At 47.5% G+C, this 18,173-nt stretch overlaps 2 protein-coding genes across 4 annotated transcripts; both read left to right on the top strand.

The window, feature by feature from the left end:
- The first annotated feature begins 207 nt into the window (after nucleotides 1-207).
- LOC128260337 (L-asparaginase) lies at nucleotides 208-5,446 on the top strand. 2 transcript variants are annotated; one of them, XM_052993257.1, is made up of 5 exons: nucleotides 208-390; nucleotides 850-1,078; nucleotides 2,751-2,986; nucleotides 3,052-3,801; nucleotides 4,341-5,446. In XM_052993257.1, exons 2-5 carry the CDS (start codon nucleotides 856-858, stop codon nucleotides 5,046-5,048), a joined length of 1,917 nt encoding a protein of 638 aa, XP_052849217.1. In that variant the 5' UTR covers nucleotides 208-390; nucleotides 850-855; the 3' UTR covers nucleotides 5,049-5,446. The 2 variants fall into 2 exon arrangements, with proteins under 2 accessions (XP_052849217.1, XP_052849216.1); XM_052993256.1 differs by lacking the exon at nucleotides 208-390 and having other exon boundaries at nucleotides 410-1,078.
- Nucleotides 5,447-5,799: 353 nt separating this feature from the next.
- Nucleotides 5,800-17,642, top strand: LOC128260375 (protein lava lamp). Of its 2 annotated transcripts, none has more exons than XM_052993331.1 (10): nucleotides 5,800-5,887; nucleotides 6,206-6,433; nucleotides 6,515-6,586; nucleotides 7,150-7,230; nucleotides 7,294-11,337; nucleotides 11,840-11,932; nucleotides 12,006-16,170; nucleotides 16,244-16,364; nucleotides 16,827-17,032; nucleotides 17,109-17,642. In XM_052993331.1, exons 2-10 carry the CDS (start codon nucleotides 6,380-6,382, stop codon nucleotides 17,195-17,197), a joined length of 8,925 nt encoding a protein of 2,974 aa, XP_052849291.1. In that variant the 5' UTR covers nucleotides 5,800-5,887; nucleotides 6,206-6,379; the 3' UTR covers nucleotides 17,198-17,642. The 2 variants fall into 2 exon arrangements, with proteins under 2 accessions (XP_052849291.1, XP_052849292.1); XM_052993332.1 differs by having other exon boundaries at nucleotides 11,840-11,923.
- The last annotated feature ends 531 nt before the right edge of the window (nucleotides 17,643-18,173 follow it).

Genomic DNA, 18,173 nt, shown 5'->3' on the forward strand with positions numbered 1-18,173 from the left:
GAATACATTTAGTATATTATTAATACATAAATGGGAAGTCTGCCATTTACTTAGTCAGTGAAAATAATCAATTAGTTCGTAGTTAAAATATTTACGTGCTTATCTTAAATTTATATTTTTAGATTTTAGCTTTTTTTAAAGCAATTTATTAATATAACCTTATCTGGCAACGCCGCAGATAGTGTTACCGCATCGATAGAAAAACATTAGAAAATTAGTAAACAAATCAATAGAAAAAAGGGAGAGATTTTGTCCAAAAATAGAAAAATTAATAAAAGCAAAAAAATAATTTTATATTTTGCGTAAAACAAACAAGTGAAAGAATATTAGAGATTCTCCTTAGATTTCGGTGAAAACGGTTACATTTTAAGAGAAAACGAGAACAAACACGTACCTCTATCGATAGTCAACCAGCTGATTTTGTGTTTATTTATGGTCAAAATATTGCAATCAGCGGATTGTCATTTGAATTTCATTAGATTAGTCATGTACGTCGTGGGCCAAAGTCTTTGCGGTGTTTTCTTATCTGAATAAATGATTGCGCCGCCGTGATTTCGGACTTTCCGTTTCAATTTCCTTTTCGAAAGAACAGAACCAGAATAAAATAAAATAAAATAAAATAATAAAATAAAACCACGTGCTCCCCAAAGGCCCCCCGCGGGTTATAATATATGTTTAACGGGCTCCTAAGATCCGGATTAAACCGATAACGAGTTGGCCAAATAATACGGACACCACGGGCTGTTAATGGATTTTCTGTTCACGCCCCCTCCCCGAAACGAAGCGAAACTATCTGAAAATCTAGTGATAAGACCGGTGCTCCGTTCCTTAAGTTTGTTTATTATATAGTCAACCATGACCGCGAACGGAATGGAGATTCCCATGCTGAAGACCAATGGTCATGAGAGGCTCACTTCGCTGGACAAGAGTATGCCCCCCGCTTCACCCACTCTGCCGAGTCCCACGATCCGGCGGAATAAGAGTGACGGCAAGCTGATGGCCCAGGACGTCAAGGAGGCCCGGGTGAAGGTCATCTATACGGGCGGAACCATCGGGATGGTGCGCAACGAACGGAATGGTAAACTATACAAATAAAGTGCCCCATATCGAAATTTCTTATCATTTAATTTTAAATATTAAATTGTTTTTTAAAAAATATATATTTATGAATCATTATTTAAATCGCAATCATACAAACCTTATATGGGGATTTAAATATTATTCAAGTACACTATCTTTGAAAAGTCTTAAAACTATATTTATTTAATTAATTATTGGTTATTTAAAGTAGAATCATAATTATTTTATTTGGGAATTTTGATATTTTTACAGTTGAATTTTTTTATAAAAGTATCGAAACTATATCTATTTTAACAGCCCTAACAATCATTATTTAGTTTTGAGTTTTAGGTAATTTAATAGTTTAATAGCTTTAATACTAATACATAAATTTTAAAAAATTAGGGACTTTTTTAAGCCGGAAATCACATTTGCGTATGTATTAAAATTGTTTTTATTTGATTTAATACACCCTTAATATTAATTCGCATACAAAACCCAAAATCAACAACTAAACTGGATATTTTATCAAATGAAATATGTATAGTTATCTTTTATATTTTTTTTTACCAAGGTCAGTCCCAAAAATATACCCAGATAAAATGAATGATAAAATATTTTGGGTAGGTTTCTAAGCGAAGGTTTGATTGAATACAGAATGACATTTCATATTTAAAAACTGATAAGTTCAAGAATATGGATAACTTAATGTACCCAATTAGGTTCTCGTGTACCTAAGCCTTTATTTCCCTTCTCATTTAGACGCCATATATAAAAAAGGCAGTAGAAATAATAAAAATTTGTTTACCTAATCACTTTTTCCCTTCTTATTTAGACGCCATATATACAAAAGGCATTCGTTGAAATAATAAACAGATTGCCGCTTGTTGATTTTAACAATTGTATACGTATAGTATTCATTAGTTTTGTATTACGTATTCTAATGATCTGGCATTGAAAAAAACAATAATTTTAAACTTGACTGATTATTAGACAAATAAGCGATTACGCTGCGTTCAAATTATATTGATTGACAAATAAAGAGTACATTTTTAAATTATTTTCGAAGAGGTAAATACTAAGTAATTTAAATAGCTGAAGGATTGGTGAAATGGAAACTGGTTTCTTTATAAACAAAAAACCTAAAAGAAATAAAATATTTGTTGAACATAAATTTGCTTTTCTTGGAAACACAAAACAATTTGCCAAAACCATCTATCAGTTAATTTAGTTTAAGGAAAAATGTGTGCGGTTTAATGGAGACCTTAAACAATGTCAATGAAAACAATGACCGAATGATGATTTGCAATTTCCCCTTCTTTTCAAATTACGCCCAGAATAAAAATGTCTTTTGCTCGTAAAAAGCTCATTTGAATTGCCGAAGGACATGCAAAAATGTGCTCAACAAAGTCCTTGAATATGGCAAGTACATCATATATAATCGATCGAAATATGGAAAATGTAGTTTTAATTTTAATAACATAGTAAGGTAATGTACTTCTTTCTGTCTCCTAGAATTATTATATATATATTACTAGAATACAATATATATATTGCTACTTGGAAATAAATAAGATCAAATTAGAAACTAAAGGTTTAATTTTATTAATACGGAAACATTTCAATAAACCAGTTAATCAGTGTTTTTCTGATTTTATTACAAAAACTAATGTTTTTTGTTACCATTTTAGTGCTGGCTCCCATTCCCAATGCCTTGGTGCGCAGCATTCGAAAATATCCCAACATCCACGACGAGGAATACGCGTTGCGTCGCTTTGGAGCATCTGCATCGATGGCTCCACTGGTTTTACCATTCGTTCAGGGCGTGGATCGCAGGATTATTTACCAGGTCTCGGAATATACACCTCTACTGGACAGCAGCAATATGACCATGAACGATTGGGCCCGAATCGCCAGTGATATTCAGGTAGGAATCATAAAATAAAATGCTTGTAAAGGTTATAATTAATAAGCAATTTTTTTTTATTTCAGCAATCCTACGAGTTTTTCGATGGTTTTGTGGTCCTTCATGGCACCGACACACTTTCCTACACAGCCTCCGCTTTGTCCTTTATGTTGGAGAATCTGGGCAAGACCGTGATCATTACGGGCTCCCAAATTCCGATTTTCGAGACGCGAACCGATGGCAAGGATAATTTTACGTCGGCTCTAATTATAGCCGGTAACTACATTATTCCGGAGGTGTGCATCTTCTTTGGGCACAAGTTAATGCGTGGCAATCGGACGGTGAAGGTCAGTTCGAATACCTTGGATGCCTTCGATTCGCCAAATGTTCCACCGCTGGCGAGGATCGGCATAGATGTGAATGTGGACTATCGCCAGATCTTTCGGCCGTGCAGCATTGAAAGGTTCACTGTACACTTGAATCTGGACGAGAATGTCGGTTTGCTGCGCATCTTTCCGAGCATCTCGCATTCGACATTTCGGGCATTTTTGGCACCACCCATACGAGGAGTGGTCCTGCAATCCTTTGGCTCCGGCAACATCCCATCGAACCGAACGGATCTGATCGATGAACTGCGTGCGGCCGACGAAAGGGGTGTGATTATCATCAATTGCACCCAGTGTCCCAATGGAACCGTCGCCGAAATCTACGATACGGGCAAAGTCCTTTGCGATCTGGGCGTGATTCCCGGTTACGACATGACTCCCGAGGCGGCGCTTTCCAAACTGGCCTATGTCATCGGCAAGGAGGAGTGGTCACTGGAGGTCAAAAAGCAGGTAAATTCACAGTTTCCTTTCAAATTTGCATCAAAATTGATATACCATGTAATTCTAGTTGATCTCTTGTTGTTTTATATCAATTAACTAACATAAAAATAATAACATATAATTAGATGATTCTTATATTATGTATTTCGAACTAAATGTATATTAAAATTGTAAAATTTATCAAAAACATAATTTTAAATAACAGGTAAATTTTGTTTTTTGAGAGGAAATCCTTTACATTGATTACTAAATTCTTATTTATGTTTTTTAAAATTAATGTGTACTAAATGTGTAAGAACAACGTGTAAAATTGTTTAAGTTAACTTAATATCAAAAACATTAAAATTCTGTTTTTTAAAAGGATACCCCTTAAAATTGACATACCATAATAAAATTTTTGACGATTGTTCGTACTATTTTTGAACAGATAAGGACAATATTGCCATAAAAATAAACATAAACATAACATAAAATATGATCTTAAAATATGTCTAGATCATTTAACTTAACCAGAAAACCTGACTGAACCACAACTTGATATATTTCAGATGATGCAGTCGAACCTGAGGGGCGAACTGACCGCCTTGAAGGCACCCAAAATAGAGGACTTCGACCTGGTGGATGCAGTGGCCCGGTCCCTGCACTTGTCCTCGCCCCAGGAACTGGATCAACTGGGCGAGACCCTGTTTCCGGCGATGATAAATGCCGCTGTGGCCGAGGGCGATCCCAAGAAGATCAACAATCTGAAGGCCTATGGAGCTGATCTATCGGGAACGAACCATGATCAGCGGACTGCGTTGCATTTGGCCTGTCAACTGGGCAACGTGGAGATCGTCAAGTACCTGCTGCAGAACGGAGTGTCCGTGCATGTGAGGGATCGCTACGATCGCACACCGCTGCTGGAGGCCGTCTCGACCGACAGCCACGAGATCATCCAGTTGCTCATCAATTGCGGTGCCCATTTGACGGGTTCTTCGCGGGCCGTGGGCGAACAACTGTGTGCGGCAGCTGCTCGAGGATCGATAATGCGATTGAAGTCCTATCAGTTTGCCGGCGCCGATCTTTCGCAGGCGGATCCTTCGGGCAGGACAGCCTTGCATGTGGCTGCACTCCATGGCTATCCCGAGGTGGTGCAATATGTCCTCCCATATTTCGAGAATCCCCAGGAGAAGGACATGCTCGGCCTGACCGCCTTGGATTATGCGGAACGCGGTGGACATGTGGCCGTTATTGAGGTTCTAAAAATGCCCAACTAACTCAGGAATCACCTAAAGAAATCTCTTCCAAAAACCCATAACTCAAATTCTTCCTTACACCATAACTCTTCTAGAAACCTTCAAAAGAAATAGTTTTTTTTTTTGCCAGATTTTAAAGCCAAAATCTCTAGGCGCTTCTGTGACGACGATATTTTGTATGTACTTAAGTGTCTGTTATGTCTATTATTTGTTTTTATATAGCTCACTTATTGTATTGTATGTTTAACATATTGTAGTTCAAATTGTTAGCTGTTTAAGCATTTACCTGAGGCTTATATTGTGTTTTTGCAACTGTGTTAATAATATAAAATCATTGTTTATGCACTTGTAAACGAAAAAATGTTAAAAACACCGAAAAGTGTTTGTAAAAATAAAACATAATATTTGTACTTTACAAATTCGTTTTTAATTAGGTTCGTTAATTAGAAGGGGCATTTTTGATATTTTGATTTATTTGCCTATTTTTATAATTCTACTTAAGTCGCTTTCTTTTTATTTTGATTTATTAAATATATTAAGAAATTATATTGCTTAGCAATTACCTCTTAATTATAAATTATTCAATAACTACATCTTTGTAGGGCAACGTTAAAATATTAATATTTTCTTTTAATTATGTTCTCCAATTGTTGGGGCTATTTAGATTTCTGGAAAATATTTAAGAAAAATTCAAAACTAAAAAAATCACAGTGCTGTAAAACGCCTAAGAGAGCCTGAAGTTACCCAACACTTAATAAACTTTGCCATTCACTACGAATGTACCAGGGCTGAATATAACAATTCAGTTGTTCGCGCAGCCCTGTTTTGCATTGTTTTTACGCTGGCATTAATTAGAATTGGTAAATATACGCTTGTCAGCTTAATTTTATGGAAGTTCTTCTAGTCAAATCGATTTGCCATTGACTGAAAACTCTATAGCCTACTAAAAAATCGGTGTAAAACGGCTGAAAAAAACAGCAAACAAAACACACGCACGCACACATGGATACACGCAACCACACAGCACACACACACATGCAAATGCACACGTCAGTGCCACGAATTCCAAAAAAAAAAACAATATTAAAACTTAGTTAAAGTTAAAGCTGAAGATTGTCCAATTTGACTGGAACTAGAAGATATATGCTAACTACATGGTAAAACCTCTCTCTTTGCAGTCAATGTCGATAGATAGCGCTGCGCAGACATCGTGGATATATAATCGGTCCTTCAGATAGCCAGTCCGCATATATATTCCCGATCCCCCGATTTCTGTTTTGTTTGTTTTTCCCGATATTTCTTTCGGTTTTTAGTAAATAGATAGGTGGTTTTATTTTGTAATTGAAACGACAATGGCGGAGGATTCGGCTTCTTTGGAGAGTTCCTACGATTTCTCCATCGTTCAGGTGGGTTTTTATCTGTTATCTGTTATCTATTTGCCTATCCATCTATCATCCACTGATCATGATCACTTTTATCGCCTGCAGCCCGATGATCACGAATATGGCGAGGCGGATATACGCTTGACGGGCAGCTCCAACGATCTGTCCTTGTTACAGGTGAGCAAATCCTAAAAGGGACCCCACAACTAAAGATTACCGGCAGAAAAAGCTATCTATAAGGACTAGGATATATTCAGAAGGTTAAATGCCTTTAAAATACGCAATGGTTACGGATATGAATTAGTAACCGCTAATGAATTAACTAGAATTACCGAAAGATTGGATTGGATTGGATCGATATGGAACTATACGAGTATGGTTGATATGTTAAAGTGAAAAGTTATTAGAAATTAAACTTTCAGGAGGATATATTAATTTATAGTAAGTGTTAGTTACATGCAATATCATCCCTATATCACCTAGGTTTAACATTTAACATTCGATCCATTGAGTACTAGGTTGTTCTATATAAGGTAAAAGGATTCACGTTCACGTCTTAAAATTAAAGTATATACTTGTATCCTTTTTCTCAGAAATGATGCTATGATGCTTATAGAATCAGAATAATAACCAAACACCAGTTCATTTACAGAGTTATTGATTCTAAAGCTTTTGCAGTGTCCTAGTTGCTCAAACTCATACTCAAAGTAATCTAAATAATCTGTACAATCGCTTTTTAGAATGTATCCGCCAGCACAACGAGAGGCACCGAAGGCAAGGGCCGTTTGGACAGCCTTAAAGAGAATCTGTACAAACAGCAGGTACGCAGCAGCAAATATAATTAAGTAAAAATCCCCAAACTAAACAAAGAATCCATTTTTTAGGAACGCCTAACTGCCTTAAGGAAATCGCAGGACGGGCGCCGCAAGTCCAGCATGAGTGACTCCATGGAGTCGCTGAAGACGCTGGGACACAAGCTGACCGCACTGAAGGCTCGTTCCGGCGGCGGCGGCACCTCCACTCCACTGGTCACGCCCACAAAGGATAATTTCCCAGCGGGCGGAAGAGGAGCAGGAGCAGAAGAGGTTGCCCAGCTGCAAACCAGCGGCAGCGAGAAGCTACTGATGCTCACCCAGCGCACCGAGCAGAATCGCGCTCTGCTGGAACAGCGCAAGCGGGATCTGGCCAAGTCCCTGCTCTCTGTGAAGTCCAGCATTGGCCATCGAACTGCCGCCGAGCTGGGCTCATCCATGACGGACCTGCGACAGGCTACGACAACCTCCAATCCACCACCCGTGTCCCGGCACCGTTCCGCCTTGGATCTGGAGGCCCAGGGGCAGGAGCCGCTGGACGAGAGCCGGGTGAAGCTGCTCAGGAATCGCATGAAGCTGACGGAGCTAAAGCAGGGCCGACAGGAGCAGGAGCTGCAGGAATTACGCACGGAACTGGCCAAGCGGGCCAATCTCATCGAGCAATTGGAGCTATCCGGCGCCGAATTGCAGCGCACGCTCACTCAGCGCAACGAGGAGTTGGAGCAACTGCGTCTGGGGGCAAAGAAGGAGGACGAGGAGCTGGAGGAGGCGGGGCAGGGGGATGGCCTGCAGGAGCAGGAGCATTGCCGCCTTCAGGGAGAGGTGTTAGTCCTAAGAGAACGACTGGCAGAGTTGGAGAATGTCAACGATCTGCTAGAGACGACCCGCTGTGAACTCCAGGAAGAGCTGACCACGGCACGCGAACGAGAACGGGAAAGGCAGCGGGAGCAGGAGCAAGAGAAGTCTTCCAGTAGTCCGCAGTCGGCGCACTCGGCGTCATCCACCGATGCCCAGGTGAGCTTGGAGCTGGCCAAACAGCTGCAGGAGCTGACCAACCAACTGAGCGAGCTGCAGGCCACCAACGAGGACTTGCGTCAGCAGGTGGCCGCCCAAACGAAGCTCCAGGTGAGCGATGAGAGTATATCCGCACGTCTGGAGGAACTGGAGGCCACCATAGCAGCCCAGTCCGCGCAACTGGAGGAGCAAAAGGCCGCCATGGCTGAGCAAAGCGAAGAGCTGGCGGAGAAGACCACGGAACTTAATGTGCTCAATGTGAATCTCCGCCTGCTAGAGGAGAAGCTGGCCCAAAGCAGTCGCACCAAGCCGGCCCTCTTCCTCGACGACCATCTGGAGGACAGTGCGGCCAGCCAGCAGCTGCAGGAGGAACTGCAGCAGCTCAAGCAAAAGCTGGACGAGTCGAACAAGGCCAACATTAAGCTGAAGCTCAAGTGCAAGCAGGCGGAGAAGCAGCTGCAGAAACTGCAATCCCAGGATGGCCAAACCCAGTTGGCCACACTGGCGGCCGAAAACGAGCAGCTGCAGCAGAGGATCACGGTCCTCGAGGACGAGAAGGGACAATGGCAGCTGGCCAACATGCACGAGGACGAGGAGGAGAAGGTGGAGAAGGAGGAGCAGCCGGCTGAGTCCAATCCACTCCAACTGGAGGCCATTCGCCTGCTGGAGGAGCAGAAGCTGGAACTGCAGCAGGCCCTGGAGGCACTGCAGCAGGGTCACGAGTCCGCCCGCGTCGAATCCGAGCTGAGCGAGGCCCAAATGGAGGAGCAGCTACTGACCCAGCGCGTCCAGCAGCTGGAGCAGGAGGCCCAGGAGCAGCGCCAGCAGCTGGACACGCTGCGCACGGAGAAGGAAACGCTAGACAAGAAGCTAACGCACTACATCAACGAGAACATGGAGTTGCTGGACAAGCTGGAAAAGCTCAGCTCCTCCAGTTCGGCGGAATCCATTGAGATTGTGGAGCGCCAGCAGCTGGAGTGCTTTGGCCAGCAGCGACGACCGGCCAGCGAGGGCGATGCCCAGGAGCAGAAGCAGGTGGATCCGGTCCAGCAGCAGCACCAGCAGCTGCCCAGTCATGTGAGCGAGCTCACCCAAACGGAGGATCCGGAGGAGGAGGACAATTCCGGAAGCGGCGGAGGCGAGAGTCTGTGCCAGCTGAGGGAACGCCTCGAACTGTTCACCCAGGAACGCGGCGAGGTGCTGGACAAGCTGGAGCAGCTGTCCGCGGAGAACGTGCAACTGCAGGCCCGACTGGACGAGAGTTGCACATCGCTGCAGCTGCTGCAGCGGGAACGCGATCGGGAACGGGAAAGAGACCTGCTCTCCTCCACCTCCACCTCGTCGAATCTGTCGCAGGAGCTCAGCTCCATGCAGCGATCCTCGGAGGTGGTGGCCTCCCTGGATGCCGGCGATGGTGGGCCCGTGCTCTTCGAGAAATGCGAGAAATCCCTAAGTAAGCTCAACTCCGAACTGGAGGCCTATCGGCGGGCCAACGATCGCCAGGCCAAGTTCAATGTGGCCAAGAAGCTGGCCAAGGAGGCCAAGAACTGTCACACCCAGTTGAGTGAGCTGCTGCACAAGGTGAAGGAGGCCAGCTCGGCGGTGGAAACGGTGACGGTGGTGGAGACCGTGGTGGCCGTCACCGCTCCCAATGGCAAAGCGCTGGCCGAATACGAGCAGCTCAATGCCCAGAATGCGGAGCTCAAGGCGGTGATATCGCGTTTGCGCCAGGAACTGGACGAGCTGAGGGACAGCTATCCGGAATCGGAGGGCGGTATCGGAGGACAACCTCCGCTGGCCATTGTGGGCACGGACAATCAGCGGGAGGAGGAGTTGCTGCAACTGCAGTCGCTGCTGGAGGACACACGCTCCTCGCAGGCGGAGCAGCTGGAGCAGATCCGAGAGCTACTCCAAACCCAAGCCGATCACCTGCAATTGGTGGCCAGGCAGAGGGAAGAGATCACGCAACTGCAGCTGCAGGCGGAGCAGTTCGATCAGCTGCTCAATGCCAAGGAAATGGGGCACGAGAAGCACATGGAGCAGCAGACGCGATTGCGCCGCGAGCTGGAGTCGCGTGGCGAGGCGCTCGAGGGTGAACTGAGCATCCTGCAGGCTCTGGTGGCCGAGCAGAAGCAGCAGCTGATCGAGAGCCTCAGCGAGAACGAGCATGCGCTCAACCTCAAGATGCTGGAGCTTCAGTCCGCCCACGAGGAGCTCCGCGAGTTGAGGACCCAACAGGAGGATCCCGACCAGCTGAGGGAGGCGCTGCGCATCAGCAAGAGTCTGGCCGCCCAGCAGGTCAGCGAACTGGCCTCCAGCCAGGAGACGATCGATGCGCTCAACCAGCAGATCCAGGAGCTGTACCAGGCCATGGAACAGGCCCGGCAGGAGGAGCAGCTCAAGACCCGCGAACTGCGCGAGAAGATGAAGAAGTATGCCCTTAACTTGAAGAAGCGCACGCAGGACAATGCCGATCTCGAGCAGAAGGTGCAGGAGCTAACGAGTCAACTGCAAGAGCAAGAGCTGAAGCAGGAGCAGGAGCATGAGCCCCGTCCACCGATTGTGGACACCCAGGAGGTGGAGAGGCTGCAGCAGCAGGTCAGCAAACTCAACGAGGATCTCAAGGCCAAGATCCATGTGAACCTCGAGAATCGCGATGCCCTGCGCCAGCTGAAGCAGCAAATCCAGGAGCAGGAGCAACTGATCCAGCAGCGCGATGCGGAGCTCCAGGATGCCAATCTGGTCAACAAGGAGCTGCGACGCGAGCGCCAGGAAGCCGAGCAGGAGGTCTTCCAGCAGGGTCAGGAATGCTCCAGGCTGAGGCAGGAAGTCGACCAGCTGCAGCAGGAAATCCAAAATCTCGAACAGAAGGCGGCGGCTGTCGAGGATCTGCAGCGTCAACTGGAGCAGAAATCTAAGAAATTCGAAAAGTCCAAGGAGCTGATCAAACATCGCAATGCCACCATTCAAGCCCTGCAGCGGGAGCTTCAGCAGTTCCAGCAGGATCAGATGGATCAGCAGGATCAAGCCAGCGAGGTGGAACATGTGCGAAGCAAGCGAGCTGCTGCCCAGGAGCAACTGCATCTGGAGAAGGATGCAGAGGTAAGTGGGAAACCGACTGGTCTCTTAGCTTTTTTTTTAATTTATATAAAGCAGGTAGGCAAAATATATATATATATATATATATTCTTGATCAACATTTATCTTTCTGTCCGTATTAAAGTCCAGATTTTGGTTAACATAAAATTTGGCCACTCCCACAAATCGCGAAACTCTGTCATTCCACTCTAAGATATGGTATAGATCAGTTATTGGACATTACATGTTTATTTGGTCAATATCAATTGACTCGCTTACAATTTTTCAAATCCAACCATTGTTTTAGAAGTTATTGGCAATTATGTGATTATGACGTCACTTCATACAGAATTTGTATATTTGAGAGTGAGATGGAACTCTCTCTCTTAGCTTGTGGTGTCGTTCGGCAGATGGCGCCACTTTAAACCAGATATTTTTTTCTGGAGGCATATTTATTTAAAATTAATCAGCGTTAATAACTTATTGTCTTTATTGTCTTTTTAACGTGTTAAATCTTATAAACTAGATTGCTGCCCTGCGCCAGGAGATTGCCCAGTTGGAGAGCGAGAGAGCCAGCATTACCAAGATCACACAACAACCATTGGAATCGGTCCAATCGGTGAGTCCACCCTTCCTTTTTGATAGCCTGTGTTAGTAATGTTTCCATCCTGCCCACCCCGCCAATCCTTCAGCTCCAGCAAGCGGAATCCCTTCGAGCGGCCGAGAAGGAGCTGGAGCACCTTCGTGTCCAACTGACGGCCGCCCAGGAGCAGCACGCCCTGCTGGCGCAGCAGTATGCTGGGGACAAGGCCAACTTTGAGATGACCATCGCCCGCCTGGAGACGATACACGAGGGCATCCAGGCCAAGCTGCAGGAGGACGCCTCGTACATTGAATCGCTGGAGGCGCAAAACGCGGAGCTGCTGGCCAGGAGCGCCGCCCTGGAGGAGCAGGTGGCCAGCGAGGCCAATCGGCAGGCGGCTGACCAGGATCGCACCCAACTGCTGGAGCAGCAGCTGCTGGAGAGCCGTGAGCAGCAGGAGCAGCAGCGCCGGCAGGAGCAGCAGCTGCAGGAGCATCTCCTGCAACTGGGCGAAAGGGAACAGGCCCAAAGTCGCCAACTGCAGCTGGTCACCAGCGAGGCGGAGGAGTCCCGACAGCAGCTGGCTGGCCTGCGATCGGACTACGAATCCCTGCTAACCAAACACTCGCAGCTAACGGCCGCCGCCCAGGCGGAGCGGGAACAGCTGAACAGCCACGCGCAGGAGGAGCTGGCCGATCTGCGCCAGCAATTGGATGCCAAGGAGGTGGATCTGCAGCGCCAGCGACAGGTCTACGATGCCAAGCTGGCCGCCAAGGCCACCGAACTGGACGAACTCGAGTGCGACCTTAATGGCCATGTGGAACGAGCGGCGGCCGAGCAGCGCGATCTTGTCCAGCAGCTGGAGCGCTCGCAGGAGCTGGTCGGCCAGCGGGCGGAGGAACTGCAGCGCCTCAGCGACGAGTTGCAGGAGGTGGAGCGTGAACGATCCGCCCTGAGTCGCGAGGTAACCCTGTTGCGCCTGCAGCAGGACAGTGCCGAGCAGGATGTGCTTGAGCTGCAGGAGCTGCGCATGCAGGCGCTGCAGGACAAGACTGAGACGGACAACCTGCGCACCCAGATCGATGCCCTCTGCGCCAATCACAGCCAGGAGCTGCAGGCCCTGCAACAGCAGATTGCGGAGCTGGACACGCTGGGTCAGAACCAAACGGACGACCAGGTTTACATCGAGACGGAGAACAGGCGGTTGGCCGAGCAACTAAGCGAACTGCAGGCTCAGTTGGCCAGGCAGCAGCAGCAGCAGCAACAGCCGCATCATCATAATCCTCTTCCGGTGGCTCAATCCCCATCCCAATCCCAAATCCAGCACCAGCACCAACAGCATCCTCCACCAGCTTCCCTCTTCTTTGGCGGCGATGCTCTGGCCGCACCCTCGCCCTTCGACGAGATTGCGGCCCAGCCCCTGAGGGTGTCCTCATTGGGTGCAGCCCTGCCCATGCCACCACCGCCCACCATCGAGGATCTGCAGCGGAATGTTTCCGATCTGGAGAAGCATGCCCAGGATCTGGAAACGAAGCTGGTGGCGCGGAATAAGAGCGTGGCCGAGCAGGAAGAGCGACGGCAGCAGTTGGAGCAGCATTTGCAGGAGTTGCAGCGCCTGCTGAGGGAGCGGGACCAGCAGCTGGCGGAGATAAAGGCGGCCAACGAGGAACGCGAACGCTTGGCGGCACTGGAGAAGCTCATTGTTCCACCGGCGGCAGCGGCAGTGCCCACGCTGGACATGTTCTTTGGCGGACAGGGGGCTGGGGAAACGGTGCCCGATGCCGTGCGTCAGCCGGGTCACCACCTGGACCTGGGCCTGCCGCAAACGGAGCCGGTGGAGGAGCCGCTCATCCAGCCCAAAAAGGCGTACTTGTGCCAGCCGCAGCAGGAGCAGCAGCAGATCGATTGGGGTGTGGACGAGGATCCGTGGGCGAGTGCGGCCACCGAGGCGCCGCAAACGGATGTGGAGCCGCTGCACGCCAGGATTGCCCAGTTGGAGCTGCAGCTGGCCAGTGCGGAGCAGCAGAAGGCAGAGCTGCAGACGAAGGCGGCCAAGCTGATGAAGCGACTGAAGGAATACAAAACGAAGGCGACCACGCCTGCGGCACCAGTTGACAACGATTTGGATACGGCCATTATCGAGGAGCTGAAGCACCAGCTCCAGTTGCACGAATCCCGCCAGGCCAAGGCGGAGGAGCTGCTGCAGCAGCAGGCCCTCGAAAAGGAGAAGCTGGCGAAGCGCATCGATGTCCTCACCGCTGGCAACGAACGCATGGCCGAGCTGAAGGAGCGCCAGGACAGGGATGTGCAGATGTACCAGGCCCGCATCCGGGAGCTCCAGGAGAAGCTCAACCAACTGGACCAGTGGGATGTGCCCGCTGCTGGCGCACCGCCAGCCATGCCAGCTGCTCCCATCGCCACCGATGAGGTGGCCAGGATTGATAGCCTACAGGCGGAGAACCAGGATCTGAATGCCGAGTGCCAGGAGCTGCAGCAGAAACTGAGGGAGGAGAGTCGACAGCTCCAACTGGCCGAGGAGACCACTGCCCAGGTGCAGGCCCAAACGGAGACACTGCAGGAGCAGTTGCGGGAGCGTCTGCAGGAGGTGGAGGAACTGAGGCAGGGACAGGCCAATCTGCAGGAGTTGCAGGCTCTCCAGGCCGAGGTGGTTCAATTGAGGAGCCTGCAGACCGAAGTGGAGCATTTGAGAAGCCTCCAGACCGAAGTGGAGCACTTGAGAAGCCTTCAACCCGAACTGGAGCATTTGAGAAGCCTCCAGACCGAAGTGGAGCAATTGAGAAGCCTTCAACCCGAACTGGAGCACTTGAGAAGCCTTCAACCCGAACTGGAGCACTTGCGAAGCCAAATGGCTCAAGAGGATCAGCAGTTACAAAGCAAAGAGTTCCAGAAAGTAGAGCAGGAACACCAGCGAAGACTTCAGATCGAGGTGGAGCAGCTGAGAAGCCTGCAGGCGGAGGTGGAACACCTGAGGAACCTGCAACCCGACGTGGAGCACCTGAGATCACAGCAATTGGAGTTCCAGCAGCTGCGACACCAACTTAACGAGCTGGAAGCGCAGCGCACACGAGACCAAGCCGAATTGGAGGCACTGCGACGCATGGGAAGTCACGCGACCACCGCCGACGATGTGGACTCCAGGAATGATGAGCAAATGGCCCTGCTGCAGGAGAAGGAAGCGGAGATTGTCCACCTCAAACAGCGCATCGAGGAGCTGATGCGCGAGGACCAAACGGAGAAGCTTGTCTTCGAGATTCTGACCAAAAACCAGGAGCTGCAATTGCTGCGCATGCAAGTCAAGCAATTGGAGGAGGACAGGCAGGAGGAGGATCACCAGGTGGTGAGTTCCGCTGGGGAATCCGTCGAACGTCTGCGTGCCGAGTGCCAACAGCTGCAGCAGGATAAATCCGACATGGAGGAGGAGCTGCGCGTGCTCAACAACCATGTGCTCAGCAGCCTGGAGCTAGAGGACAGGATGAAACAGACGCTGCTCCAGCTGGACACGAAAGACATTGAGATCACTGAACTGCGTCGCTCCCTGGAGGTCTTGCAGGGCCAGAATCTTGGCCAGCATTCCAATTCCAGTCCCCAACCCCAACCCCATCCCAATCCCAATCCCAATCCCCATCCCACGCCCGATCTGGCAGCCATCAATCGGCAGTGGGAACAGTTGGTAGAGCAGAAGTGCGGCGAGGTGGCCAGCATTTGGCAGGAGCATCTGGCCCAGCGGGAGGCTGCCTTCCGGGCGCAGCTGGAGGAGATTGGCCAGCAGCAGCAGGCGCAACAGGAGCAACAGGAGCAGCTTCAGCAGCAGGAGAAGCCGGGAGAAGACACCACCGGTGGTGACATGATGCTGAAGATGCAAAAGGCCCTGGAAACGCAGGAAATGGAGATTGTAACGCTCAAGGAGCAGCTGGCCATCCGTTCGGCGGAGTATGCTCGTCTGGCGGCCCAATACGATCCCTTCCGGCTACAGAATCGCGGCGGATCGGGTGGCAATCCATCTCCGTCCGCCGGTGCCGCCGCTTCAGCCGGTGGACCACCGCCCCTAACTGCCAACAACGAACCACTGCCCGAGTATGTGCTGAAGGCGGATCTGGACTACGCCCTGATGATGCTCCACCAGCGGGACATGCGCGTCGAGGAGATGATCCTGGAGCTGGTGCAGCTGCTCGAGGAACGTGACCATCTGCAGCTGAAGCTGTCGGACACGCTGCGCCAGTTGGAAACGGAGCGGAGTCGCGTCAGCGATGAACGTGAGTGGAATTCTTTTTGGCATTTGACCTACATACTCGATCCTAACCGATTCTTTCATCTTTCATCATATAGCCGCCTGTGCCACGGCGTCCTCATCGGCCGCCTCGGGCAGCAGTCCCAGCAAAACCAGCAGCGCCGGCAGCAGCAGCGAGCTCCTGGGAACCACAACCACGGGCAGTGACCTCAAACAGAAGTGAGTGGTGACAAATAATAATAATAATAAAACAATTATTCAAGTTGTAAACGATGCAGCGGCTTAGCCAAAAAATACCTAAAATTATATATTATTTTTAATAGGTTTAAATAAAATTGTTTTTAACAATTTTATAAATGTAAATTTCATTTTTTTTTTTTGTAACAAAATTAAAAAAATAATTCCGGTTGTAAACGATGCAGCGGTTAAACCTGAATAACAGCATAAAATTTTATTGGCCTTAAATTATATTGGTTTAAAGACATTTTTGGTCCATCCATAATTTTTTTGTAATGTTTTTTATTGTTATCAGAATATATTTAGTCATTCCAGAATATGGAATTTGTTTGATTATATATATTTCAAAAACTGGTCTAATTAGGACACATACCATAGTAGTAGCTGCACCGTTTACAACCGAGTTCAAAAACATTTTGTAATGATTATACTTGCACTTTTCAGGCTCGCAGAGTTGCAGACGGTGAAGCATTCCAAGGATAAGGCAATTGTTGACGAGCGTGAGCAACGCCTGCAGCAGATGATCCAGCTGCAGAGGGACATGGCCAAGCAGCAGGGAGCAGGATCAGGTTCCGGATCTGGATCTGGATCAGGATCGGGATCAGTGGTAGCCCCTCCCGCACCGCCACCAACAATCGGCGCGGATCTCTGTGAGTGGAAGCCACATAAACTTGAGCTTGTGATGATGCCCTAACCAAAATTCCGATACCAAATCCAAATCTCCAGCTCAGTCCGCATTGCGTTCGCCATCGATGATGCTCATGGACTGGATAATGGGCAGCAACAACAACAAGGAGGATGAGGCCTCCGGCTAGCCCCTGCCCATTTACATTTACCGGCGAGGACAACTACGTACCCAGGAGATGCCTCCAGATGATGGGCTCCTACTACGACTAGCACTCTAATAACGAATCACTACTTTAATCATATTTCTGGCCTTCCTTGCGCGGACGATGGCGATAGCGTTAAAGTTCTTTATACGATATTATATGTACCTTGGCTAGCTGAAAAGCTGTCCCCGGAATTCCCGATTCCCCCGATTTTGTTCCAAACGCGTACGTTTTATGTTGTAGATATGTATAAATTGTATAAAACAAATCGAAATGAAGCAAAGCAGAAGCAAAAACAAAAAAAAAAGTAAAAATTGAACTAAAGAATTTAAGATTAAACCAAAATATAGAAAAATGTGTTTTAAAGGGGTTACTTTTTAGATCTTGAAGTTCTGATGCAAATTTATGACAGCATTGGAACATACACATACAGCTGCAGTTAATAAGTGATAAGTGGAGCTCGGTAAAGTGATCGAAAAAATATTATTTTTAGTTTTTCAAGGAAATTAAAAGTTCTCAACAAATAACTTTTTAATAAATTAAGAAAAATTCAAAATATCCTCTATCATTTAGTTATTATATTTTCCGATTTAATATATAGTATAGTATAGTATAGCTTCTCGGAAATATAAAAAGTTTTTTTGAAAGTGGCTTCTAAGCTATTTTAATTTAAATTTTTCATAAGTTAAAAATAAAACTAATATTATTTTGACCGCAGCTGTACGTCTTAATGGCAAATAAAAATGTTTTGAATGGAATATCTTACTGCATTTTCTTATCTGCATAATATGTATAACTCATTGAAAACATGGAGATATTGTTTTATGATTACCAACGCATCAATCATCCAACCAACCATCGCTTTTCGTTTTATTTAAATTTATTTCAAATGATATTTGATGTTTAATTAACAATGTTTCATTTTATTTTTCCTTTGAGAAAAAAACACTTAGTTTTTAAG

Source organism: Drosophila gunungcola (assembly GCF_025200985.1).
Source record: "Drosophila gunungcola strain Sukarami chromosome X unlocalized genomic scaffold, Dgunungcola_SK_2 000021F, whole genome shotgun sequence".
In the NCBI taxonomy this organism is placed as follows: domain Eukaryota; kingdom Metazoa; phylum Arthropoda; class Insecta; order Diptera; family Drosophilidae; genus Drosophila; species Drosophila gunungcola.